Genomic DNA, 27,406 nt, shown 5'->3' on the forward strand with positions numbered 1-27,406 from the left:
AAGTCTAGAGCAAGAAATTTTCAACCTGGCGATAAAAGTGGTAGCGGAGACTGGTCCAGGAAGACGGAAAGTCAAAAGGTACAACAGCAGCCAGCAGCATAATGCCACAGGGCTCAGACGGCCCAAGACGAGACACACCCCCTGGTAAACCAAGCGGCTGAAACCATGGGGCTGCTCTCTGAACTTTACCACACATTCAACCAAGGAGATGGTCAAAGAAAACCAACCTCCAGGCTAGAAATGGACACAATGGATGCACCATTTCTAACCATGGGAAATGCCGTACCAATAGAAATGATGAGAACTGGAGACCACTTCCCAACAGGAAAATACCATTTTAAAACTAACAAAAACATAGCAGGTACCAGCCAATTAGGAGGGGCAGCGCAAATGAGAGCAGACTGCTGGGAAGAGCAAGGGGCAGAAATCGCCCCAGAATGGGGCTGGAGAGCGGGAGGAAGAACTGAGAACTTCACTTACCGGGAAGCATGCGGACAAAGAGCGTCTACATCAGGATTCCAGTTTCCAGAATACTCATTGGTGGCAGGGAGAAGGGGGCCAGCCGTGTACTCAGGGAATGTATGTGTTGATTCCAGCAGTCCACAAAGAATAATCTGCGATTACAACCATGAAAGCAAGGGAGATAAATGGAGAACAGAATATGACTGTATGAAAAACCAGTGGGCAGAGGATGGAGAGTCCGGGGTTCACAGGTCAGAGGAGAGGACGCGCCACCCGCGGCAGAGGACGGACTCGTAAGAAATGTCTTGGTCAACACATACGCTCCATGGACTGGAGGAGATGACCTAGGACCAATACACCCGTGAGGAAGAATATGGGCCAAACAACCAGGCATCCCTCACAAGCCAGCGCTCAGAACAGTCACGCCATTTGTTTGTGAGAATAATGCACGAGGCCAGATATTTGTAAAACTCACACCAAACTGGGCAGATGAATTATCAGATTCAGGAGCAGCACAAAGTAGAATAAAACATATGCTATATTTTTCTGGGAAGGAAAACTTGTAATGGAAGGTAGATTAGAAACGCCACAACAGGTGAATGTGCATTCATTTCACCAGCCTGGTACCGATAGTACTGAAGCCTACGTACTTTCTGGAAATACTTCCCAAGAGAAGCTGGCAAATTCCACTTACCTGTCATGGAAGGAAGAAAAGACCCACATATCATGTACTAAAAACCATGTACCAATGAACAAAGTAAGCTTACTCATTAGTTAAGTTTTAAGCATCTAAATAAAAGTAAATTTAAGCAAAACAAACTTTCTGTCATCTATTGGAAACCCACTCTGCATATCCTTTAATTGAGTCAGAGGGCAGGAATGCACCCATGTAAGATGAATGGGGGATTTAAAAAATGACCATTCCCATGACCTACTGACCAATTAATTGTCTTCTCTTTCCTTTTTTCCATCTTGCCCTCCTTTCTTTTCATTTTCTGTGTCATTTAGAATGACCTTTTTTCACTTTTTTTGGAACTTTCTTAGACAGGCAGACCAGTTTTCCTGGGAAATTAGCAAGAATTGTGTACAGCAGGTGCTTTATAAATGCATGCTCCTCCAATCAGAGGATGAACGTTAGTGGCTCTGGCTTCCATCAGCTTCAGCTGGACCTGTGGGCAGGAGGAGTAAGTCAGGCTGTAGGCTCCAAGATGAGAGAAGCTGAGACGGCCATGCCACGGGAGCGGGGCAGACACACGCCACCTGCCCATCCACACCAGCTGAGCCATCCACACCATCCGTACCATCCTCACCGACTACACCATCCATACTATCTACACCATTCATACCACCTTCACCATCCTCACCATCTATGGCATTCATACCATTCTCACCATCCACACCATCCAACCACCCTCACCATCCATACCACCTTCACCATCCTCACCATCTACACCATTCATACCATTCTCACCATCCAACCACCCTCATCATCCACGCCACCTTCACCATCCACACCACCTACACCAACCACACCACCTTCACCATCCGCACCACCTTCACCATCCACACCATCCATGCCATCCACACCATCTACACCGTCATCATCCACACCATCTACACCATCTATACCATCTAACCACCCTCACCATCCACACCACCTTCACCATCCTCGCCATCTACACCATTCATACCATTCTCACCATCCAACCACCCTCATCATCCACGCCACCTTCACCATCCACACCACCTTCACCATCCACACCATCCATGCCATCCACACCATCTACACCGTCATCATCCACACCATCTACACCATCTATACCATCTAACCACCCTCACCATCCACACCACCTTCACCATCCTCGCCATCTACACCATTCATACCATTCTCGCCATCCAACCACCCTCATCATCCACGCCACCTTCACCATCCACACCACCTTCACCATCCACACCATCCATGCCATCCACACCATCTACACCATCATCATCCACACCATCCACACCATCCTCACCATCTATACCATCTAACCACCCTCATCATCCACACCACCTTCACCATCCTCGCCATCTACACCATTCATACCATTCTCACCATCCAACCACCCTCATCATCCACGCCACCTTCACCATCCACACCACCTTCACCATCCACACCATCCATGCCATCCACACCATCTACACCATCATCATCCACACCATCCACACCATCCTCACCATCTATACCATCTAACCACCCTCACCATCCACACCACCTTCACCATCCTCGCCATCTACACCATTCATACCATTCTTACCATCCAACCACCCTCACCATCCACACCACCTTCACCATCCTCGCCATCTACACCATTCATACCATTCTCACCATCCAACCACCCTCATCATCCACACCACCTTCACCATCCACACCATCCACACCATCTACACCATCCACACCACCTTCACCATCCATACCATCTACACCATCATCATCCACACTGTCCACACCATCCTCGCCATCTACACCATCCACACCATCTACACCATCCACACCATCTACACCATCCACACCATCTACACCATCTACACTATCACCATCCACACCATGCACACCGTTTACACCAGCCTCACCAGCTACACCATCCATACTATCCATACCACTCCCACCAGAGAAGGGAGAGAGAGAGAGTGGCTGGAGTCCTGAGGATGGGGAGGGAGGCCCACTGTAGGCCGCTCCCCCAGAGGTGACTCACAACCCAGCTTTCCCTCGGCCGCTGGGGTAGCGGCCCAGCCCAGCTGACGGGAGGGTCCCTTGCCCCGCTTCGGAGATGCTTGTCCTTCCCTGTTTTCTCTTCCTCCTCCATATCTTTGGTGAAGAAGGGAATAAATCCTGGATGAGGAATCCCAGGGTAGTAAAAGCCTCATTGTGGCCCTTCCCCATCATGGTCACTCCATTGCACCTGGGAAGGAGCCTCTTCAGAGGGAGCCGAGCTTGTCCTCCAGGCCATCAGAGGTCTCGGTAGAGAGAGCGTCGGGCCTAGAGTCAGGAAGATCTGAGTTCAAATCCAGCCTCTGACACTTCTTCGCAGGGTGACCCTGAGCAAGTCACTTGAACTCTGTCTGCCTCAGTTTCATCAGCTGTATAATGGGGATAACACCTACCTCCCAGGGTGGTTATGAGTATAAAATGAGGTAACATGTCAGACACTTTGCAAACTTTAAGGTTCTGTGTAAGTGCCAGTTCCTATTGTCGTCACTGTTAATAATGATAAAGGTCACGATCAGCACGAAGTGCATGACTGGGACTGGACTCCAAGGCTGCTTCTGCCTGGCCTGGCTGGCCGAGCTCGCCCCACCGCGCACCCCTTCCCCATGCGATCCCTTCATCTCCCCCAGGATGCTTTTATCCTCCCTGGCCAGAAGGATTTTATAACTAGAGGAAACGCTGCCAGCAGATCATGTTCTCATGATGCTGTGTCAGTCTGGTGACAGTTGTTCAACGCCACCAAAATATGTCATTATTTGTCCCACAATATTCACGCTGTGAGGCGTTACCACTTAATGATGTTTACAGAAATACGCTTTCAGGATCTGTTTCAAAGCCACGAATGCACGCTGCCAAAGGGAAGAATGGATAAAGAAAGCTGCTGTCGCTCGCTGCGGCAGCCCGTTCCTCTGTGTGTCACGGTAATGCTGTGTGCACTTGTACGAGGGGGATGCGTATGTGCATCTGGGAGGGCTCTGCCTCTCTCTGCACCTGCAGACTCGTGGCTCCCTCCAGCACCTGGAAAGGATAAAATGACGACGCCATCTAGTCCATCCCCCTGCTTCTGAGCAGGATGGCATTTAGACAGAGCAGAATCTCTCCTCCTTGGAAAACCCGACACATCAGGAAACTCTCCTGTCTCCCTTGGTAACACTCCCTCTCGGGCTGCAAGCCTCCGAGTGAAGATCACTGGGTTTCTTCCATCAGTTTGTCTGCCTTTTGGAGTAATCCCTTTTCTCACCAAGAACTTGGTCTTCAGGCACCTTTTCACCGGCTGAGAAATAAGGAATCTCCCTCCACGTTTCTGTATGTGGAAGAAAAGGCCTTTCTCTCAGAGCTAAGTTTTAGCCATCTACGGGGCCATGTTGGTCTTCCTTCATAGATGAATATGTTCACTCCCAGGACCTACAGGGCAGCTTGGCCAGTGACTACAGCACCTCCTCTGCTTGGACTTACAAGACTAAGTTCAAGGCCTGCCAAGACCAGGGCAAGTTGCCTGGTCCTTGTTAGATCATCCCTTGCATGGTCCCCCTGCCAACCCACCCCATCACCTGGATGGCCCCCCCTTCTTACTCCGCCCCATCACCTGGATGGCTCCCACCCTCACCCTGCCCCATTACCTGGATGGCCCCCCCACCCACCCAGTCAGTACTTTGGCTCGGGCCGGCAATGTCCTTAACACACAAATCTACTTGAGGGGCATGTTCGAGGATAAAGTACTCGGCAGGGGTTGAGAAGAGGAGCCGCATTCTAGACAGAAGATTTTTAGAACTTGGACAGTTTCACCGTGGCAACTTTGGGGAATGTCTCCAATGTCCCCTTTCCCTGGTTGTCATGGAAATCACAGAAGTCATTCTGCCCGACAACTAATGTGCTCTATTTGATGGCCGTTATCATCCCTAGCTTGTGTAGGCTGGATGAGTGGGGGACGTGCGCCTGTTCTTTCTTTCTTTCCCCAAATCGTTGCTTCCAGATTGTTCTCCATCTTATTCAGTTCATTTTATTCTTTTTTTCCCTTTTTTTTCCTTTTTTTTTTTGTGGCAATTGGAGTTAAGTGACTTGCCCAGGATCACACAGCTAGTAAGTGGCAAGTGTTTGGTCTGAGGCCGAATTTGAACTCAGGTCCTCCTCACTTCAGGGCCAGTGCTCTATCCACTGCACCACCTAGCTGCCCCTAATTCAGTTCATTTTAACAAACTTTTATTAATCCCCTACCATGTGAAAGGCTCTGAAGATACAGAAATCAAATGGAAAGCATTCCCCTACCTCAAGGAGCTGACATTCTGAGGTGGGGCGAGGGGTGCAGGAGAAGAAGGTCAGACGTGTATTTTTTAAATTTAATTTCTATTTTGAGCTCCAGATTGTCTCCTTCCCACTACCCCATTCCCCACACATTGAGAAGTCAGTAATTATGATCTCCATTATACATAGGAAGTCATGCAAAACATATTTCTGCATTAGCCATGTTCTAGAGGGAAAGCAAGAAAAATAAAGGAAAAAAATTACACTTATTAAGCATTTATTGAATGCTTACTACATATCAGACACAGAGTTCTATGGATCCCGGTAAAAACAAAAACAAGGCATTGCCCACAAAGAGATCCCATTCTCACGGGGTGAGACAACATGCAAAGAACTAGACGTCCAAGATAACAGAGAATTTTGTTGTTCAGTCATGTCCGGCTCTCTCGTGACCCAGTTTGGGGTTTTCGTGTCAAAGATACTGTAGTGGCTTACCATTTCCTTCTCTGGCTCATTTAACAGATGAGGAAACTGAGGCCAACGGGGAGGTGACTTGCCCAGGGTCACCCAGCTAGTAAATGTCCGAGTCCAAATTTGAACTCAGGTCTTCCTGACTCCTCGTCTGGGGCTCTGTGCACCATGGCGCCACCTACCAGCCCTACATAGAGAATAGATGGAAACCGTCTGAAAGGGGGCTCTATACACATTAGTTCTACACAGCTCAAGAGGGAGAGGGCGGTGATGGCGCCGTTATCCCAGCCTCCCCCTCTCTCTGGGGATGGTTTTCTTCCTCCTGCTTCCTTCTGCTCAGCACTTTTCCCCACTCTCTTTTTATAGCTTTATTTACTAGAAGTCCCAGGATTTCGTGCACGGTCGCGTGCTGCAGACTTCCCCGCACCTATCAGTGGATGCTCATTAAGCCTGTTTACAAAGAGAAGCTGCGTAGAGGGATAATTATCTTGTCTATGAACTTATTTGCCGTTTATTTATAGTTATTCCGGGGAACGATGTGGGGCTGCCTCTGAAATGTATAATTAGTCATTTGTAACGGAGAGCCTTCTTTCTCCTTTGTAGACTTTTGAAGATTTTAAAAATGACAAGCAAGCTCTGGAATACCAGCAGCGGATCGTGGACATCTTGCTGAAGGCAAGTAGCTTGGGGTGTTTCTGGCGATGCTGCAGGTGAGGGCTGCAGTCAGTGCTGGCCACTCACCCAGTGAGGCGCTGATAGCATCCCTGATGAGGGATCTCTGCGGTTGTCAAGGGTGACACCATCCTCTGGGTAACCAAGGCTCCCGGATGATGTGTGACAGTTGATTAGGAAGGAAAGAGATGCTCATCCCCGTCCAAATCTGGCTGGATTTGGGTAAAAAGCTATTTTGAGACCCAAGCTGCTGTTCTAGTTCCTGCATCGACAGTTTCCTTTCCTTCCTGTCTATGTCTGCCTGGTCTGAACCGGGCCGTTTGCTAATCCCTCAGAAGCTGGAAGCTCTTTTTGATTCTCATTCCTTTGCTATAGAATGAACTTTCCCCATGTCCAGAAGGACTAGAAATGACTTTGTATAAAGGGGATGAGTCGTCTGTGTGCTTGACCCTGCCGTGGGAATGGACTGGACCTGCTTCACATTAACCTCATAATGCCTTAGTTTGGCCAGAGATTTTCCATTTTCGAACAGCTCCCCACAGGCATTTTCTGGTGTGATCCCCATGGGAACAGAGGCAGCTGGGTGGTGCAGTGGATAGAATGCCAGGCCTGGTGTCAGACCTTGCCTCGCATACTAGCTGAGTGATCGTGGACAAGTCCCTTAACCTCTGTCTGCCTCAGCTTTCTCACCTATAAAAGGGGGCCCAGGACAGCACCCACCTCCCATCATTGCTCTGAGGATCAGATGAGATGATATTTGGAAAGCATTCTGCAACCTTTCAGATGCTTGACAAATGCTAGCTGTTGTTAAGTGAGTGAGTCAGGAATCATTCTCCCATATTTTTGATAAGAAAACAGAGCCTTGAATGAAATGGTTTGCCTACATTCATATGCTAGAAAATGGCGGAGCCAGATTAGAATCCAGGCCCTGTGACTCATAGGCTGGTGCTCTTTCCACAAAACCACATTATCAATCCACAAGCATTACTAAGCTCCTCCAGTGTGGCCAGCCCTGTGCTGGACCCTTGAATGCAAAAAAAAGAGCTTGCATTCTTTCATGTTCATTTATAAATATATCTAGAATGCATACAGAAAGCAGCACAGGGTAATTGGGAAGGAGAAGGGCCCTTGCAGCTGGGAAGAGCAGGAAGAACCTTGTGTGGAGGGTGAGCCTTGAACTGGCTTTAAAGGAAAAAAACACAGATTTGAGGAGGCCTGGAGATGCCAGCCAGCCTGAGAAAAGGGCACAGGAGACAGGAGAGGAGAGAGACATGGTATGTGAATATGCACTTAAGAGACAGAGCCTCTGCCCCTTTTTGGCAGAGCATATGAAATGGGAGCATGGTGGGCCTCCCAGCAAGGCTGTGATTTGGGGGGGCTTAGTGCTTATTTTCAAGGTTTGTCTTGACCTCTCTACTGTTGTTCCGCTGGCGTGTCTAAGCCAGTGCTGGGCATGTAGCATTCACTTACCAAGTGCTTCTTGGTTTTACACAAAGCATCAAGTTTGTGCAGCCTAGGGATCCTTCCTTCCGTTCCTTTCCTTATTGATTCTAGGGCAGATTGGGTGATATTGGTGGCCTTGGGTTCTGGATGCATTCTTGTCATCAGTGAGCCGAGGATTGAAATGGAAAATGGCGGCAATTTCATAGCTAACCTCAAGTCAGAGATAGTTGGCTCACAAATTTCAGACAGCTGAAGTTTAAAATGGGCCTGATTGGCTAGAAAAATGGTCAGAGTGAATACAGTCAGTCAGTGCAAGTTCCTTACCATGCTGGAGAAGCCAAAGAGAGCCAAGCCCGCAGTATTCCCATGATAACACATACCAGCAAGTACCACCACCAGCATGCCATCCTGGGAGATGCTGCTGCTGCTGCTCCTTTATTTGGTGGCTCCAGCATGGACTTTGGAAGTGGCTTCCTCCAGATTGCACTGATTGAGCCCCATCCATTGGCGAGAAACCCAGACACAGGTCACCTCGGCACAGCCGAGGTCACAGGCTGCAGACAGAAGAAGCAACAACCGCCGTGTTGTGACTTTACATAGCTCTGGAGATGAGCCTCCAGGTTGTCAGGGGGCCTGTGCCCTATGCTACAAGCTAGTCAGCCTTGCAAATAATAAGTAGTCAATCATAGGGGCATGCATTCTCGGCTGGAAGGGTCTTTTGAGGTCATCTGTCCAACCTGGGCATTTCTAGATGAGGAAACAGAGGACCAGGGCTGGGAAGTGTCACCCAACCGATGAGTAGCAGCACTGGGGACAGAAACTGGACCTTCCAGCTCTTGTCCAGAGCCTTTGCCGTTAGATCATACTGTCTGTCTCCCTGGAAATCCTAGAAGGAAGAAGGGCCATGACTCCTCTCCTTTGGAAGCCCTTATCATCTTGGTTATGTGAATCAGCTGGAAGGCCACAGGAGATGAGTAGATTTAGAAAATCAGACCTGCTAGGGAAGGGAGAGGACCAGACTTAGGTAGCTTGGAGAGAGAAGGCTGTATCATTAAAGGGCAAGCAGGTAGGTTTTTTTTGTCTCTATTAGGGATATTTTAGGAGAAAATGAGTTGGCAGAGCAGGAATGCAAATTAGATGTGAAGAAGAACCTAAAAATGTAGTGTTGGGCTAGATTTCCTCAGAAATAATTCTTTACCTTGAGGTTCTCCAACAAGGATTCCAGCAGGTGTGGCCAAGTACTGGTCACTAGGTGTGGATTCTGGGGCAGGGCAGGTTGGAATTGGTGGCTTCCGATGCTTCTTTCAACTTAGAGGGTCTCTAAATAGAGGGGCCTCTGTGGAGACAGCAGATTTCTGGGTTAAAACTGAATCCAACAAGCATTTATTAAATACCTGCTGTGTGTGAAGGGGAAAGGGTTTTTTTGTTGGGTTTTTATTTTCCCAATTCCTGCCTTTTAGGAGCTTACACACCAGCAAGAAAGCATGGTTGTTAGTACTTTGCAGGGTTTATTGAGAGCCAGTGGGAAATTGCCTCAGAAATGCCAGTGTTTATTAGGAATCACAGAATGGGAATATTTTAAAGAGAATTGTTCAGGTTAGAAGGAGGAGGGAAGCCTCAGGCAGGTGAAGATTACCTGCTTTTTTGCTTATTTTCCTAAAGGAAAGAGAATCATCTGGAAGGACTCATATGTGACATTAAAAAAGGTTCAAGAGATATAGTTTCTGGGTAATTTAATCATTGTAGTCTCCATTGAAGCTTGAGTAGACCCCACCCTAGATTAAATGCTGTGCAAGGTTGGGTTATTAATAATCATTCCTCACACACACGTGTAATAAGCTGAGATAGGACAGATGGAAACGCCAGGAACACTTTGGAGCCCGGCCAGTGATAGAGAGACCCCTGGCAGGCCCAAACTGGGCCTAGATCATAGGGTCACTGATGCAGAGCTGGGAGGGAGCTCAGAGACCATTGAGTCCAGTGCTCTCACTTTACAGATGAAGAAACTGAGGCCAGAGAGGTCCAGTGACTGGCCCAAAGTCACCCAGGGAGGAAATGGCAGTAGCAGGATTTGAACTTAGACCCTGTGACTCCTAAGTCCAGCCCTCATCTGTTGCTCAAAGGCAGCCAAAGCATTAACCTTCACAGCAATCCCAGGCCTCATGGCTGGCAGGGACCATGAGGCTCATCTAATCTAACCCCTCATTTTACAGATGAGAAAATGAAGGTTCAGATGTTAGATGACTGTCAAAAGTGATATTGCTAGTTAGTGGCCAGGCCCAGGACCAAACTGCCTTGGGCTCTTCCATCAAATTGCTTTAATGGGTTAGAAAAATAAGTGAGAGGCTTACGAGCCTCCCCCCAAACTTAGCAATGTCGGGCTTCCATCAGGAGTAATTATCCAATACTCTGACACTCCGATACTCCACTTAATAAAGGAAGAAGAGCATTCATATAACCCAACCAGGAGCAAAGTTGGGTGTATCCCATTGATGGGCCTTGCTGAGAAAAGAGGGTACCAGTGGAGAAGGAAGAAAATGGGGGAGGCTGGGACGCACACACATATGTCCTTAATGGAAGAACGTTTCCTTCGTTTTACCTTTGGGTCTTGGCTACAAAGAGGGAATTTGACACTGTTCTGTGGCTAAGACATGGCAGCCCACCCAGACTGATGATTGTAGCACTAAAGCCGCTCCCAGTGGCGGGCTGATGGTGAGATGCTGCGGGGAGGTGGCTGGCAAAGCCAAGGTACGGTCTGGGCCCTCGGCCAGCTAATGGACAGAGTGAGTGGTGGGGGCTGGTCCGCACCCACTCACTTCAAGGTCCCTTCCCCATCTCACACTTGCTTGGGTTGGCTGCCTTCTTTTCTAGGCTCATGGTATTATAGACTTAAGGCTAAAAACATGTGTAGCACTTAGCGGATGCAGCCTTTTTCTGCTTGCCACTGTGGTGGTCTCCAGCAATGAGGCAGCCTTCCCTTTCTAATTTGTTATTTGTGTCGAGCCGGGTGGCATATTGAACACATGTGGTCCTTTCACTCATCAGGTCATGGTGGAAAATTCAGATTTCACTCCTTCCCAAGTCGGGTGCCTCTTCACCTTCCTTGCCCGACAGCTCGCCAAGCCCGACAACACGCTCTTTGTGAACAGGACGCTGTTTGACCAGGTGCGTGAGTCTGACCGCTGGAGCCAGCGGGGCACTGGCATCTTTCTTCGTCAGCCTCCCGAGCTGCTCGCGGGCCACGCTCCTTGATGTGACGTGGGACTGGACAAGCGAGTTGTGGTGGGAGGGTCAGTGTAGATCAGTGCTAGGGCTGGCAGTGGTGCTTCTGGGAACAGGAGCTTTCCCTGGCGGGACTCGGTCCTGGCCGGTGCTTTTCAGAGATGGAGACATGGGGAAAGAGGAGCGACGTCAGAGGCGGGACCTGGGCAGCCCCTGCATCTCCGAGGCGCCCTGCGCCTGCCCGTCAGATTCAGGAAGCCCTTGCTCTTCGTCCTACTTCAGCATGTTTCCAAACTGCAGGGAAAGCGCGATTCAGATACCGATGACATTGTCAGCACGAAGCAGGCCTGCTCCTCTTGGGCTTGAAGTGGAGAGGCGGGCACGTACTGTACCCGGAGCAGAGGCCAGCAGGAGGTGGGGGGAGGGGGACCGGCAGCCGGTTACGGACTCCTCCGAGCACTGTGGCATCACGGGCTATGGGCGGGCTCCAGTGAAGGTGTCTTCTTTTGGGCCAGGTTCTCGAGTTCCTCTGCAGCCCTGATGACGACTCTCGGCACGCGGAGAGGCAGCAGGTAGGACTCCGGAATGTTCCCTAACTGAACTCAAGAAGGAAGATGATAACCAGAGGCAGTCTTGGCTTTAGCTGAGGGAGCTGAGAGGAAGGGAGGTGCCGAGGGGCTCAGGTTGACCTGGGTCATTCCAGTGACCTGTCAGAAATGGGGGAAAGGGTGGCGGCAGCATTTGTCCAGCAGGCTTGGAGGTCAGAGCCCCCCCTCCGTCTGTACATCCCCAGGCCTTTGGAAGGACAGAGCTCGGCAGGCCTCTCATGGTCAGCTCTGCAGGGCTCAGGCTCTGCTTTCTGCCTTTGAATTTTTGGTCCAGATCTGTGATTTCTTCATTGTAGGGAGCTTCTAGTATGGAGTCTCCCACCACCAATGCAGACCTGCTTGTCTCACTTCAAAGAAGCGAGTGGAGAACTTTTTATGTTAAATGGAGATTTTTCGTGAGGGCCCATGAAGCCAACAATGGGTTGGGGGTTAGGGAGACACACAAGACCTAGAGTTACCCCTCTTCACATGCCCCCTCAGGCTCCCTTGCAGCCTCCTTGGGGAGACATGGGGCTGGAGGGGTGGGGAGCTCAGGCACTTGGGAGGAAGCAACTCGGGAAGAAATGACAAACAGAAAACGTGAAGCTAGCCTGGAAGAAGAGATATGAGCACTACAAGGGCGTCTTGTCTGACCCAAGGGCATAAAACTAGGAAGTGGTGGTCAGAACTGGCACCCAGATCCTTGGACGGCTCCCAGGGGACGTGCCTCCCACACCCACATCATGGGTGTCATAGCCAGCCAGTGTAGGGCTGCGTGGTTAATCCAAGAGGGAAAGGCCTTCAGAGGATTGTTTGGAGAGGGCTTTGTGTCTGCCACGGAGGATGGCGCCACGTCCCACAACGGCAGTGTCCCAGGCCCGAGGAGTGACTTGCTCAACAGCAGGACCGTGGTAGTGGATGAGGTCTGTCTAAAGACAGCCCTTCATTAGGCAGTGGGTCAGCACTCACTCTCAGTCTCTTCTTAATTCTCATACTAAGGACTGCAGTGGAGTCTCTGCGTCCCATCTTTTTAGAAAGCAGAGTCCACACTCACCCAGGGCTTGCTGGGTCACAAGAAGGCAGAGGACACTTGGAATAAATCTGCTTTTGGAAGAGTATGGTGTCCAGTGGTATTTTTAGTTCCCTGGAAAGCCAGTCTAGTGGAGTGCTGGCCTCATGGGCTGGCTGGGCCAGGGTAATTTGCAGCTAGGGTCACGTCCCAAAGTGTGCAGATCTGTCCAGCTGGGCCTTCTCCACAAGTTATCCTTACAAAACCAAAGGAGGGGCTCATTGCAGTTTCTGAATTTTTAACTGAGATATATTCTGTCAACATTATGGTCTTGGGCCTGAGATCTCTTTTACCTTGTATCTGGAAAAGCAAGCCAGAAGCTGAATAACTCTGTCCTTCCATGGCCCTTCCTGGATTCATGGTCTTCTCCATGGGCTGCCCTCTACCCCCTTCAGAGCTTTCAAAGGGGGAAGGAAGAAAAATCAGAGTGAAAGTGTTGACTGTTCTTTGTACGTCTCCAGGTCCTCCTCGAATTGCTCCAGGCTGGAGGGATTGTGCAGTTTGAGGAGAGCCGGCTCATCCGGATGGCAGAGAGAGCCGAGTTGTGAGTCACACCAAGGCCACGTTAGCACCTGGTCCCCGGCTTGAAGCACATTCTATTACTGCCCCACTGATTCTTTATAATAAGTGTAAAGCTGCAGCCCCTTTGTTCAGAAATGTCCGAGCAGCTCGAAGTTCCTGGCCTCAAATATAGCTAGAGCCAAGGGCCCCCGGCACATCCACGTGGGCCTAAAGGTCAGATAGCCTCCGGGTGGAATGAATTCTATGCCCGTGTTAAATAAAATCTCTGCCCGATGTTTCCTTGGCACTTACCATAAATTCCATGATCACTCTCAGGAGTGACTGCAACTTAATTTTGGCAAGGAGGAGTCCAGACCTGTGGTTTCATCAGCACTGGGGGCCCCTGGTACAGAACCTCCCTTCGCTGATATTTATAATCTTAGTGACCCACGTGGGGGACTGAGAAATCTACCCAGGTTACAGCTCTTTGTTTCCTTCAACACAGTGTTGGCCATTATGTCAAAAACAGCTCTTGCACCCAGGTCTTCTCGAACACTCCCAGGCTGGCACTCTGTCCAAGGACCATGCTGCTAATAAAGCAGACCCTAAGGCAGACATTCTAACCTGCCATTTGTATCTGCCTCATTTGTAAAATGTTGCCCCTCCCCTCCCCAACTTTGATCCTTTGAGAGGAGGCTCACTGGAAGGCTCTGGGTGCCATTAGTGGATGGAGGTCCTGTCCTCACTTTCCGTGAGACCTGCCCAGCTGCTTTTGCCCACACAGGTCCCCATTCCGAGGCCACGTGTTGCCCTTTGGGTAGAACTGAGCAGGGCTCTCTGATAACAGCCACTGCTGCATTTAACCAAAGGAATCCCCCTGCCTGTCCCGTCCCTTGTCCCTTGCCCCACCCTATGCAGCCAGTGTCCTCTGGCCACTGGACCCACTGGCCTCTTCTCTTGTCGTCAGCTACCAGATTTGTGAGTTTATGTATGAACGAGAACACCAGTATGACAGGATTATTGACTGCTACCTCCGGGACCCGCTGAGAGAGGTGAGCAAAGAGGGGCTTCTGCGTCCTTCTCTCCCAAGCCTTTATTTCCTTGGACAATATCTCCTCCTCACTCAGGCAGGTAGAGTCAGTCATTCAGCTGTCGGGACCTCCTGGGGGCCTCGGGCTGTTCCTCTAACATGGAACGAACTTTCCCATGTCACACCATCTCCCACCATACTTCGGGCGCCAAGAGTTCCTGAATGAGGGTGCTCCCTACACCAACGCTGATTGCAGCCCCTCTGCAGACGATCTCAGCATATTCTGTGGCCCAGACATTTCCTCATTGTTTGCAGCCCTGCTGATGATCAGCTCTCCCAGCCGAGGCTGGTGCTTGGCTCTCAGACACATGAGCTGTCTGTGCCCAGGCTTGTGCTGAAAGCCTCTCTCCATGGCTTCCAGGCCTCTGACTGCTCTGGCCGGAAGTGTGCCATTCCAGAGCTCCATCCCTGGTATGGTGAGCAGGCAGGGCAAAGGCCTGGAGGTCAGAGATGTAGCTTTGTGGATGAGGAAGCGATAGAAAGGCAGTGCTGGATTATAGCATGGGGGGAGGGAATCAGTAATACCAGAAAAGAAGGAAGGGGGCCAGGTGGTGAAAGCGAGTTTTGACCCTGGAGATAGCGGGGATGCCAGCATTTGGGGGCTGTCGTGATCAGATCTGCCCTTCACAGAAATCCTTTGGCGGCAGAGGGGGAGAGACAAGTCACCAAAGGGGACGCCGTGACCTAAGTTTTGGCAGGTATTTCGTAGAACTCATCCAGGTTCTTTCTGCCCCTTTCAGGAAGAGGTGTTTAACTACATTCATAACATCCTGTCCATTCCTGGGCACAGCCCAGAGGAGAAGCAGTCCGTGTGGCAGAAGGCCATGCTGCACATTGAGGTAAGGCCTGGCCGCAATTGGGGTCAGCGGCAGCCCGCTCCCCCAGGGCTTTTTGTGTGTGTGTTTGTCTTCACTCATTCCACTTCATCTTGGCAAATTTCATTCTATCACATCTTCTCCATTTGCTGGCACGCTCTCCAGGTCACTCATATGTCCTTTACAAAGCCAGAATTATTTGTCCCTGTGCACTACCCTGGATACCCACACACTTCTTTCCCAGGTCCCTGTTGGCCTCCAGATCATCTTTGTGAATAAACATGGAAGTCATCCCCACCTCTCCCTCAGGCAGCTCATGAAGCCTTGACCCAAAGGGCAATGTGCCTTCCTCTACTTGGTGGGTTTCTTTTCCATGGGGCCATTTCTCTGACCTTGCTGAGAAGAGGAGTCACAAATTTGGGTTTTTCCTAGTGTCCCCTTCCCTGGCCCAGGCACACAGGAACTTGACTACCAAGTGTTTTTTCAGTTGAGGGAGCTCCCTTCGAGCAGCATCTTCCTGGGAGATGGGGGGGGGGTCTGAGAAGCTTCCTGACCTTCACTGGGACCCCAAAAACCAGAAAGCTGATTGCCACTGACAGGTGGTAAGAAGTCTTGCAGTCAGTTGTTGAGGGCTCAGAAGCTCAGGTGCCTCGGAAGTCTCCAGAGCCTTGCTCCGTGGTGCACCATCCTTACCTTCCTCAGCAAAGATGTCAGATGAGGCCTGTCTTCAGGAGTAAGGCTCTCCTCAGCTCCTTATGCTCTTGGGGCAGTTGGGGCCAGGGATGAGGACGTCCTCAGGGGACATATTTGAAGAGAACTGTCCAGTCTTCCTTCGGAGCAGGAGGGCTGTCCCTGGGGACGAGTCAGCCCCAATGCTTCAGAAGAGTGTCACATCCGAGCAAGGGCCCAGAGACCGTCTGAGACCAAAGGTCAGACAGACGTGTGAGCAGCCTCTTGGGGGATGCATTGGTGGGGGGAGGCAAGCAGCTGCCCCACTTTCACTTGTCCTCTCTGAGCTAGGGGCCAGCATGGAGAGAAAAGAAAGCATACTTCTTTAGGACAGGAAGAGCCACTGGAGCTCTGGCCACAGAGACCCAACAAGGCCCTGGTCCCTCCAGACGAGAAGTGGCCCATAGGAAGAGCCAGGTCTGGGTTCAGGTCCTGTCCCTACCTCTTACTAGCCTCATTTTCTACGTCTATAAAATAGGCACGAGAATTCTTTGACCGCCCTCTCACAGGGTTTCTACAAGTATTGATGATGACGATGTTGATGATACTTAGGTGGGGCTTTAAGGTTTGCAGAGCACTTTATGAGTGTTTTCTCGTCTGATTGTCCCAATAGCCCTAGCGAATGGGTGCTGCTATTACCCCAGTTATGCAGATTGGCAAACAGAGTCCCAGACAGGTTAAGTGAGTTCCTTGCTCAAGGGTAGAATCTGATTCTAGTCTTCCTACCCCCAGTGTGGGGCGTCAGCCTGTGGGCTATGATGCTTTCCCGAGAAAAGGGGTTGTGAGCCAGCCATATGATTGTTTTTATCACTAAGTGAGTTCACGCTCCAGTCCCCCTCTTTGCATCCAGCAGCCTTTTTGCTGCGCTGCAGGTTCCTTTGGGATGACTTGCTCTGTGAGCCACAGGCCCCGCTATCTGTGCTAGCAAACTGGCAGTGGGGGCTGCGGTGTCTGGAATGAAGGAGGGACCTCTGTTTTATGGCTAATGTGACTTGAGATGAATTAATCGCCGAGAAAACTAATTCCTCAGCAAAAAGCTGGTGCTGGAGAAGCAGACACTGCTTCTTCTGCACCTCGGTTATTTCTGCTAACTGGCTATTTTGTTTTCTCCTCAATCTGCACTTTTTTTCACCTTTAAGCTTTTCCATGTCATTCGATGCTGCTCAGACTTATTTAACCAAGACCTTATTAATTACCAGGGCCTTAAGAACGGTCAGTGGCTGTGAGATCTCTGGGGGCAGAAGCCACGAGGAGGGTGATACCAGGCCTTTGTGGCGGAGGGGAAGTAGGCGTAAGACCCCTTTATTCAGCCTGGGTTCTGTGCGCACACGAGGGCAATCTGAAACATCAGGTTCCCATTTCCCAAAGTTGGGGCTGGATTTTTAGATGCATACGTGTCCTAAAAGTGAGGCGGGTACACAGAGCGAGTAGTCGCCGGGGCACGGGATGAGGTTTGGCTAAGAAGTGTCGGGGTCCCTGGCCCGGCTTCCTGGGCTTCCCCCGGTGGATTCCAGAAACACTGTTTAGCCACACCCAGCACAGGTCAGCTCAGCCCTCCTGCCAGCATGGCGGCCTTGCTGCTAAGTCCAAAGCCTCGTTCTCTGGGCAGCATCCAGGTCAGCTCAGCCCTCCTGCCAGCATGGCGGCCTTGCTGCTAAGTCCGGAGAGGCCACGGAGGCCGGTCAGCTGCCCCGGTTCACTGGGTCTGGTCTGCCATTGAGTTCCATCATTTTGTCAGCAGCTTTTGTTGTCTCTCCCTCCTACTAACCTCCCTGAAAGGAAAAAGAGGAAAACAAAGTCATTCCCACCCAAAGGCCTACTCCTCCTAGTGTTCTGCACATAGCAGGCATGTTTAGCACTCCCTACTGTGTGCTGTGCCTGGTTCATGAAAGAAATGGGACTGAACCCGGGCTGTCACATGAGCAGGATTTGCCCAAGGCTTCAGGCGTCTGGAACAGCAAGAGTAAAAGTGTGGAGGGGGGATGTGGAGGGGCCTGACTGAGGAAAAGAGGCTGGCTTCTGGCAGAGTAGCAGGACACGAAGTTGAAAAGGTGGGGCAGGGCCAGGTTGGGAAGGGTCTGTCCAAAGTCAACCGTAGCTCCCTGCAGAGCCTCTTTTATTCAGGCCCCACTGCAGAGACTCAGAGCCAGCCCCAGGCAGAAGATTGTGAAGCTGATTAGACACGGAAAAGGTGCCAAGGAGGACGGTGATGAAGTGAGGCCTCTACTTGTTAGTGCGTGTTGTTAGCGGGAAAGCTAAGTGGGGAGAGAAGGGAGAGATGGGCCGTCTGAGCCATCCTCATCCGGGTGGAAGATGAGGCAGCCGCTGAGGACGGATGGTTTTCGGGGACAGAGAGCTGAGACCCCCCACTGCGTGGAGGGGCCGGTGGAGGCTTCCCTGGAGCCCTCTGAGGAGGGGGCGAGGAGATGAAGCAGGCTCTCACAAAGCCCACAGGGCTCAGCCCTGAGGAGGGAGACCGGCCTGCCAGGTTAGCACCCCATAATGCCAGCACTTCTGGAGCTGTATTTGCAGAGGCTCGTGCAGCCCTCAAAGGCAGGACTCCCCAGCAGACAGCTCTGCTGCCAAACAAACCACTTCCAGGTGAGCAGTCACTCTTCTTCTCTGCAAAGTCCAGCCCCCCAAAAAGCCAGTTTCCCAGGCTACCCCTGGACGGCGCCAGCCCAGTTAGGATTCAGAAGCCCGGGGAATTCCTGCGTGCTCTAGAGCAGCAGAGTTCAGTCTAGCACCTTCCTCCCTGCTTCCTTCTCCCTTACATCGCAGTCCCTTCTTTGCTGACCCCAGCTAGCCACAGTTTCCACCCCAGGCCTTGTCTCCCACCCCTGCCAAACCCCCTGCCCAGCCTCTGCCTCTCTTCCTGCCATCTTCCATTGGGGTCCCTGGAGCCTCCCGCGGAGCCCCACCCATTTCCATGAATGCTGGTCACCGCAGCTGAAACCCAGCTGTCCCCAGGTGGCAGAGATTGCCTCTCCCACAGCTCTCTGCCGCTGAAGGGTTCTGGGTGACAATCCTCCCAGCTCACAGGTCAGGCAAGAGGGTTCACACAACTCCATGGTCCCCTGCCCCTCCAGATCATTGTTCCCACAATCCCTTAACAGCAAGCACGCTTAAATCACTAGCATTTATTTATATCGTGATATTTAAAATTTTATTTGGCCCTCGTGACAGCCCAGGGAGGGATGGTCTAGTATTATCCCCATTTTACAGATGAAGAAACTGGGTCTGAGAGAGGCTAAATGATTTGCCCAAGGTCACACTAGTGTCTGAGGCAGGATTTGAATCAGATACTCTTGATGCCCAGTAAGGCCAGCGCTTTGTCCAAAGGGCTGCTTCACTGCCTCCGAATGGAAGCTGTCACAAAGCCCCCGTCATCCAGCCGTTGTCAGCATGGACCCTCTGCCTTCTGCAGGGGCCTGAGCACCAGCCGGGGCCGATCTCCTGCCGTCCTTGTCACGTGTCCATGCTGGGAGCCTTTCTGATGTCCTGGACTCGGCTCCCAAGCCCCAGGTGTTGTCCTCCCCTCCTCACGTCTTGTACCCACCGAGGCAGCTGCAGTCCCTCAGAATTGAGCCCATCAGAAGGAGAGGGAGTGTGGCCTCGTAGGTAGAGCGCTGGATTTGGAATCAGGCGGGCCGAGTACAAATCCTGCCCCAGGCTTAGAGTCAGGCGGTCACGGCTCTCCACGCCTTGGTTTCCCAGTCTCTGAAATGACGATAATCCTTGCACTGCCTTCCTCCCGGGGCTGTTGAAAAGACAGCAAACCTTCAGCTGTACAAAAGTATTTGATGATAACGAGCCCTGTTATCCTGATCTTCTCCTCGGCGCCCCCTTCTCTGACCTCCCGGGCCGTCACCCCTTGGTCCTGGGTCTTGTCTCCCCACCTGACACTGGCCGCCCAGTCCACGCTTCCCACCCCAGGCTGGCTCATCTGATCCTCTGTCCTTCCGCTCCTGCCGTACCCGCCCTGGTGTCCTCAGAGCAGCTCCACTAGCTGTACCCCACCATCCCCGGGCCCTCAACCTCGCCTCCTGCATATGGCACCCAGGACCCAGTGAGCCCATAAGAAACGCCTCCCCATCATTCAGGCAGGACCACAGCATCCAACCGCATTGCTCCTCTTTGCCATCTTCAAGGCAGCTGAGTGTCTTCAGCCAGCTTCTCGTTTCATCCAGGTGGACAAAGGGAAGGGCCCTTCCTGCCCTTTGAGACTTATGCCTCCTTTTTTCCTCCCCAAAATCCCTGCTTGTCTGCTCCGCCAGTCACCCTCCCAACACACGAGTGTCTGCCATGTTCTCTGAGGGGCTCTAGTCTGCTAGCAGCTCTGCCTTTGTCTGAAGCGTGCTCAGACCCCGTCCCATGGCGCAGGAATGCCCTCCGTGTGTCCTCCTTCCCCCATCTGCTGCTAATTACCGTGTTGCTCAAGGACACCTGAGCTTGCTGCCTCTGCTTTCTGCCATCTGCTCGTTCCCTGGCGATCCAGCATCTCTCTCTCTCTCTCCCAAAAGTCACTGATGACATCCTCTTGGTCACCCCGTCTAGTGGCCTTTTCTCAAGCTTCATCCTCCTTGACTTCTTGGCCCTGCCCTCCTGCTCCTTCCTCACTCTTTCTTCACTCCCATGGCTTCACTAACCATGTCTTCTGGGGTGACTCCCGGTTCTGCAGCAGAGACCCCACCCTTCCTTCTTAGCGCTGGCCCTGCTTTCCCAGGGGCATCCCTGGGGTACGTCGTCTCCCAGGCTTGAAGTCGTGACTTCATCTCTGCCTCTCCCTGTCTCCTTTCGCTCCCCCAGCCCACAGTGCCTGTCACGTCCAGCGCCTGGCTGCTCCTCCGCTTTCCCTGCCCCCCCATCTCTCTTCTCCTGCATCCTTCCCAGCCCCCTGTTGCCTGACTGCTATCCCTAAAAGTAGCTTTAATTATGTTCCCCTCCTCCTTAGAAACCTGCCGTGGTTTTACTGTCCCTAGCCACAGCCTGTATCTTCATGCCGGCTCCTCCTCTTCCCTTTCCCACATCTAGTACTTTGGTCTAAGTGGACCATGTACCAGTTTTCAAGCACACCGTGCTTTCCTGCCTCCAAAGTGCCAAAAACCAGTGGGGATGGAAGGTGTCTGATGTGGTGTCCAGTCCACCTGGGCCTGCACAGGACATCCCAGTCAGGGATCTGCTGCTGTTGTGGCGGGCGAGCCTCCTGCTCCTCCACGTCATCCATCCCACGTTGGCAAAGCCGGGTCCTCACCACGATCTTCACTAGAACAAGCTGGTGCCGAGGAAAGCGGGTCGAAGGTCTCTTCTCGGCCCTTCTGTGGCCCTCCCAGTGCCCTTTTCTCCCCATTCCTTCCTATGGTCTTTGTGTGCCCGGCTTTCTTGACCAATGAGTTCTTCCTCAGCTGTGGCCCAGAGGGCCGAGGACAAGGCTGCCCCCTCCCCCTGGATCTGCACCCTGTGCTTCCTTGGCTCTTGCTCAGAAATGTTCACCATTGACTCATCCTGACCTTGGAGAGGCCCTGGTTCCCTGGCCTTTTTCTCCAGAAGTGCCGAGCTTCTGCCAACCAGCAGGGCCCTGTCGCGGTTGGCTCAGCGACTGTGCCTTGGTTCCTAGTCAGTTCTAAAGGACAAGACCTGGCCCCTTGGCCTAGTGAGTGGAGATTTGTTTATTCCAACCCAGAGCCCTTTATGTGGCAGCTGAACACGGATAGGTCCCTTAGCACCCTCGAAGACCCTAATGCTTACCCCGCTCATCTCCAAAGGGATTCCTAAGCCTTCAGCACTGTCCACCCCTGCTTTGTGTCATGGCCACGTCACAGGAGCCGTGGCCTCTCGACAGCTGTCTCCAGGCCCATAGAACATCCTGTTGACCAGGCCTCATCTCCTTTCTGTCCTGGTTCTACCTACGCCTGGTAGGGTCAGCCTTCCCTTGTCCCAGGGCTGCCTCCTCCAGGAAGGTCTCCCGAAATGATCTCCTTTACAGCAGGGACCTTGGAGTAGTTACCTCTGTTGTGCTCAGGAAGGGTTTGTTGAATGAATTAATGTAATTGAGCTGCCTTTCCTTTTGTCTTGTTTCTGTTTCCTTCATTTTCTGTCTGCTCCCGCTTCTACCACTCACCTGTGTGACCTTGGCCAAGTCACTCACCTCCCCGCATCTCAGTTTGTGCATCTGTAAGATGAGGGGGCTGCACCCAGTGACCTTGAAGGTCCCTTCTGGCTCAAAATCTTTACAGACAAATGTTGTTGAAGTCATCGGTTTTGACATGACCTGCCTTTCCCAATCTGTCCCTCGTCTCCTGGACAGCAGTGACCGCCTCCTCTCCGAAGCCTGCATCCTCTGCAGGAGAGAAGGGTGGCTCGTGCCTCGTCACCCTCACGTTCACAGCGCGGCGTGTCAGTTGTGCTGGGGCAGGCAGTGGATTCTTTGCTTTCCTTGCCCTGCATCCGTTCATTTCCCATATGCCTCTGTGTTCATCATAATCCCTTTTTCATACTGTAGAGTAACAGTCCACTGCTGCGGACTTTGTTTGCTGTTCTTTGTGGCTGTTGGGTGTGACCTTCTTGGCCAGCCTTAATCCTGAGGCCCACTTTGCAGACATGGTAGATGCCTTGTTATTTTCCAAAATGGTTGGCCCAGATCACAGGTCCACTAACAATGCATTAGTGTGCCTGTTTTCAGCCCTTCCAGTGTTATCTACCCCATCTTTCTTCACCTCTCCCAACTGGTTGGGTGTGAGGTGAACCCTCAGGATTGTTTTGCTTCCAGTCTGTGACCCTGGGATCCCATGAGCTACACCGGGGGGAGGACAACCAGTTTTCTTGCTTCTGCTCAGGTTTCAGCTGTTCTCAGAGAAGTCGAAGCTTGAGCCCCTCCCTGGACCTCTCAGCTTCCCTGGCTTCCTCTGCTGCCTTCTGGGTCTCCTGCCCAGGTCGGCATGCCTGGGGGTCTCTGGCCGTCCTCTGCGCAGCTCACCCCTGGCTACAGGATGGGCTCAGACCTCTGGCTTGTGAAGGATTTTTCAGCTGTAAAACTTCAGGTGACACTGAGCGTTTTCTGTCTTTCTCCAGGAGCTTGTGGCTCTGAATCCCTGCAAGGCAGCAGAGCTGGTGGCCACCCACTTCTCTGGGCAGGTTGAGGCCATCATTCACAAACTCCAGGTAAGTATGGTACCTCCCTGAGAGGGAGAGGGAGGGGGCCCTGGGCAGATCGAAGCCTCGTGGCGGTTGTGATTTCTGGGCTTCCTCAGACCTCACCTTGAACACCAGCTGCTGAAGGAAGGTGTGTCTTTTGGGGCAGGGCAGTCAAGTACATGACAGCTAGCTTGTCCAAGGGCTCTTAGCCTTTCTACAGGGTGGCCCCCTTGGGCAGGGTCTGGGGCAAATTTAGGGACCTCATCTCACACTCAGTTCCAGTTAGAAATTAGTAAAAATCAAGATGCCATTTTTTCCCCATCCAAACTCCTAGACCCCCAGAAATTTATCCACAAACCTCTTGGGGGACGGGTCTCTGGCCTAAGGTTAGGAGCCCCTGATCTAGTCTGACCCTCTCATTTTTAGGGAATTGACTCTTTTTCAGTTCCTGGGCTCCTTCGACCGAGGTCATGCTGGTGCCCAGGTGCTTTGTGGTCCTCAGAGGAAAGCCATTTGTCTGTCTGAGAAGGCCTGCAGATTCCTGCACTGTGTCCCGTGTACTTCTGTTGACATCTCCAGCTCTCCTTTCTTCATGGGGCTGGATGTGAACATGGGATGTTGCCCTTGGAGTAGTGCCTCTGAAGGGCTGTGATCTCAGCAGAGTAGGCCTGCCCTCCATCAGCCCAGAAGTTTTCCCCCCCACAGCCACCCTGAGGGAACTTGCCAAGCCTGTCCCCACACCCCTTCATGCCCATTCTGGGCCCTGGTGCCCCCAGAACCCTCCAAGCTGCCTTCCACCAGGACAGCAGGCAACAGCCAGACCCCCAATTCTGTCTGATAAGACAGCTCAGTGCCACCCACTAGGGACAGGTTAACACTTGGGCAGGAACCCTCTCCCTGAGGCCTTCTGGGGGGCCTTTGCCTGTGTCCAAGAGAAAACCAGCAAACCAGCCAAAAGGCTTTCTGCCGGGCCTTCCTAGGGCCCTGGCAGTCATGTGCTGATTGTGGTAACCTAGGACCAGTCCCCAGCCATGGGGAGGGGTCTGCCTTCAGTCACTGAGCAGGGCCTTTGGCTTAGCTTTACTCCCTTCAGGGGCACTGACTGCACCCCCCCATCAGTCCTGCTGTAATACAGTCATGCACCTCTTGGCCCAGCAAGATGGGGCGATGCTGCTGGTGCCTGAGCGGAGATGAATCCATTGGGCCCTACTGGGCACTGGGCACCAGCCTTCTCTGATCTGGCCAAGCAGGATTCACCACAGCAGGAAGTGAGGAAGTGATGCCTTACTGTGTTTTCTTTCTAAGCTGCCTGGGAGCTCAGGGGACAGGGCCGGATCCCCAAGAGCTTCCGGCAGCTCGGTCTCTGCAGGGGTGGAGGTGAGCTCGTCAGCGCCGGCACCTAACAGGCCTGCCTCACAGGGCCAGCTTCGTGGTGGAGCACTCTCTGAGTTTTTGCTGGCTGCCTGCCTGATCACGTCCCTGGTTTTAATGCTCGTTCTGGGTTTTTTGTTTGTTTCCCTCCCAGAATCCATTTCTGCTTTTCCAGTTTCTGAGGAGCCTGCTTGACCCGAGGTATGTGTGTTGCTCCCTCAGTCTACGCTGATAGGGCCACTTCCGGCTCGGGCAGATCAGCAGAGAGGGTTTTGTCTCTGCCGTTCCGGGGGGAACCTGGCTGCACCTGGCAAGTCACCACATGTCGTGTCCCACTGCAAAGGCCTCCCTCAGCAGGGTTGCCACCCTGCTGCTGGCCACAGTTACCTGGTTTAGGAAGTGCTCCCCTACAGGAGCTCCTGTGGCCCTCCCCACCCCCTGGCCTCAGAGGGATGAGCTCTGCCCGTGGTCAGTCACCCAGGTGGGGGTGGTAAGAGGCAAGATTCAAACCCAGAACCCTCCTCAGGTCCTAGGCCAGCACTGTCAGAAGCATCCCATGTCAGAATGGGCACAGAGTTCATGCGTTTGGACTCACCATACATGACTGTATCACAGACATGATTTAGACTGCCTTCTCTCGCCTCTTCTGCTAAGGCTGATTTTTAAATAGTCTGGATGGAGGAGCAGGGGTGGAATTGGACCCCAGGCAGCACCGGCTTGTCTCCTCTATTCGATCTGAGAGTTGCTGGAAGTTGCCTGAATTGGAAAGTGACCTTAAAAATCAGAATGTCCCGTAGGGCGCAGTGGTCTGAGGTGGGTTGCCAGTGAGCATCTCCCATCTAGCCTGCTGGTCAGACCTCATTAGTGTCCTATAGATGGGCCGGAGCAGCTCGTGACTCAGAGCAGGAAAGGCCCATGGTCCCAGGCTTGCTTTGCTTTTACTGCCATTTTAAACATGCAACTTAGATAAGGCCCCACCTTATTCTCCACCAGGTGTGACCGGGTCCCTGTTTCCTTGAAGGTGCCCTCGTCAGGGCCCCCAGTGCCTCTGCTCCGGCGCCCCCCAGTTCTGTGCCTTGGCTTGGGCTCTGTTTAAGCCAGCCTTCGTGGGCAGTCTCCACTCGCCTCCTTTTCTCCCCCACCATCAGGTCCCTTCAGGTTGTATCCTCAAAGAATGGTACTTAGAAGAGCCCTGCCGTCCCTACATCCTCCCTTTCCTTCATCCTGATCACCTCCCTCCCTAGCCTCCTCCTCTTCTGGCCTTATTCCTTCCTCTTCTTGAGCAGCATCCTCCCTCCTCACAGCCTGTCAGTCACTGGCCTTGTTCCTTGTACCCCCTTCATCTCCCTCAGGCCTCAGCATCTCTGCTTGGGCCTCCCTTTAGCCTAGATCCACCTTGTGCAGGAAGCCAGCTGGGAAGCATGGGACACTTGCCCTGAGCTTCCTCTGCCATAACAGAATCTTGTCTTGGTCCCTTCCCCTCTCCCCCCACAGCTTCTCTCAGAACTCTACCGGCTTTTCCTGGTCATGGGCTTAGGGACCAGGCCTCAGGGGGGCGGGGGAGAGGGTTGGGGGCCAGAATCCCTGTGCCTCTGCATCTTCTGCTCACAGACAGGGTTTGACTCAGTGGCCACCGACCACTTTTTGTGGTCAGGCTTTTAGAGTTTGTTTTCTTAATGTTCCTCAAGTAACACTGGTGAGGAAATCTAAGCCTCAGAGTGACTCTCCTGCCACTCTCTCTGGGGCCACATCGAAGTTACCAGAATTATCCTGCTTAATGCAAATAATTGAGCTGGCGAATTAATTGGCCTACAAAGGCTAGGGGAGCGTCTGCACACAAAAGGATTGGGTGTTTAGAAGCTAAGCCTCCAGAAGCAAATTTCTTGCAAGGCTTCACCTCCTCTGCCAACTCTGTGGCTTGGGACGGCTGCTCCCCAAAGCAGGACCTCCCCCCCTCAGCCCCCAGCCCAGTCTACTCTCCTCAGGAGCCCCCTAGAGTCATGCTCAGCTCTTCCTGGATTTGCAAACAGATGCCCAAGTCCTTTGTGTAGCTCTTGGATATGAAGGGCTGGGGAGAGGGCTGTGCCAAGGAGGGGAGCACCACCACATCCCTCCCTCCTTCCCCTCCTGGGTCCTGGAGCTGCGGCCTTTGAGGCAGGAGGCGGTGATTTCCTTTGGAAAAAGGATCATGGGGGGTGGTGCTTTATCAGAATCAGCAAACAATGCAGGAAACATGAGGGATTTGACAGGAGAGGCAGATAGAGCTTCTGGAGAGTGATTCTACATTGGCCCTGCTGAGTCTTTGCATCTGGGCTCCCTGGGTTTGTTGGGAAAGCGACTAGAGAAGATGGAACGTCTGGCTTTGGAAACAGAGCCTTGCTTTTAACCGAAGGGAAAGCTGTCTTCTCTTCTAGCTGGGAAATCCATTACATCAGTCCCCTTCCATGCATTCATGCATTGCACACACAACTTGCTAATTCCAGAGCTCTGCGCCTGGGCCCTGGGGAGGGGGGAAGTTAAGGGGAGGGGAAGGTAAGGCTCCACTCCTTCAGTCTTGCAGTTTGCTTCTGGTGCCTTAGACTGTGATGTGTAGGAACCAAAGCAGCTTCAGCCCTCTCCATCCGGCCTCCCTCGTGGAGAGGTAGCAAGTTCGATGCCAGATGGCTCTCCAGACCTTTGTTTTTGCGGGGGCGAGGGAGCATCAGCGTTTCTGAATGTGCACCCCCTCTACATGTAGGTGTTCCCTTTGTTATAAGTTTGATGCACGTGGTACTGTACTCAATCATATATATTACACATTTTATGCAAAGAATAGAAATGAGAAGATGAGATGAAGTATTTGATGTGAGA

The 27,406-nt window shown here is 52.2% G+C and overlaps 1 protein-coding gene across 11 annotated transcripts in view; it reads left to right on the forward strand.

Moving 5' to 3' along the window:
* Positions 1 to 27,406, forward strand: part of VPS8 (VPS8 subunit of CORVET complex) — a 191,689-nt gene that overhangs the window by 93,800 nt on the left and 70,483 nt on the right. For all 11 annotated transcript variants that reach the window (XM_078154678.1, XM_078154687.1, XM_078154685.1 and 8 more), the window contains exons 29-36: positions 6,527 to 6,598; positions 11,084 to 11,203; positions 11,776 to 11,832; positions 13,378 to 13,460; positions 14,385 to 14,469; positions 15,248 to 15,346; positions 23,123 to 23,212; positions 24,711 to 24,757. In XM_078154678.1, the coding sequence (XP_078010804.1) occupies positions 6,527 to 6,598; positions 11,084 to 11,203; positions 11,776 to 11,832; positions 13,378 to 13,460; positions 14,385 to 14,469; positions 15,248 to 15,346; positions 23,123 to 23,212; positions 24,711 to 24,757 (653 nt within the window). The remainder of the gene's footprint in view (positions 1 to 6,526; positions 6,599 to 11,083; positions 11,204 to 11,775; positions 11,833 to 13,377; positions 13,461 to 14,384; positions 14,470 to 15,247; positions 15,347 to 23,122; positions 23,213 to 24,710; positions 24,758 to 27,406) is intronic.

The sequence above is a fragment of the Phascolarctos cinereus genome, unplaced genomic scaffold (assembly GCF_003287225.1).
Source record: "Phascolarctos cinereus isolate Bilbo 61053 unplaced genomic scaffold, phaCin_HiC Scaffold_5;HRSCAF=322, whole genome shotgun sequence".
Classification (NCBI taxonomy): Eukaryota; Metazoa; Chordata; class Mammalia; order Diprotodontia; family Phascolarctidae; genus Phascolarctos; species Phascolarctos cinereus.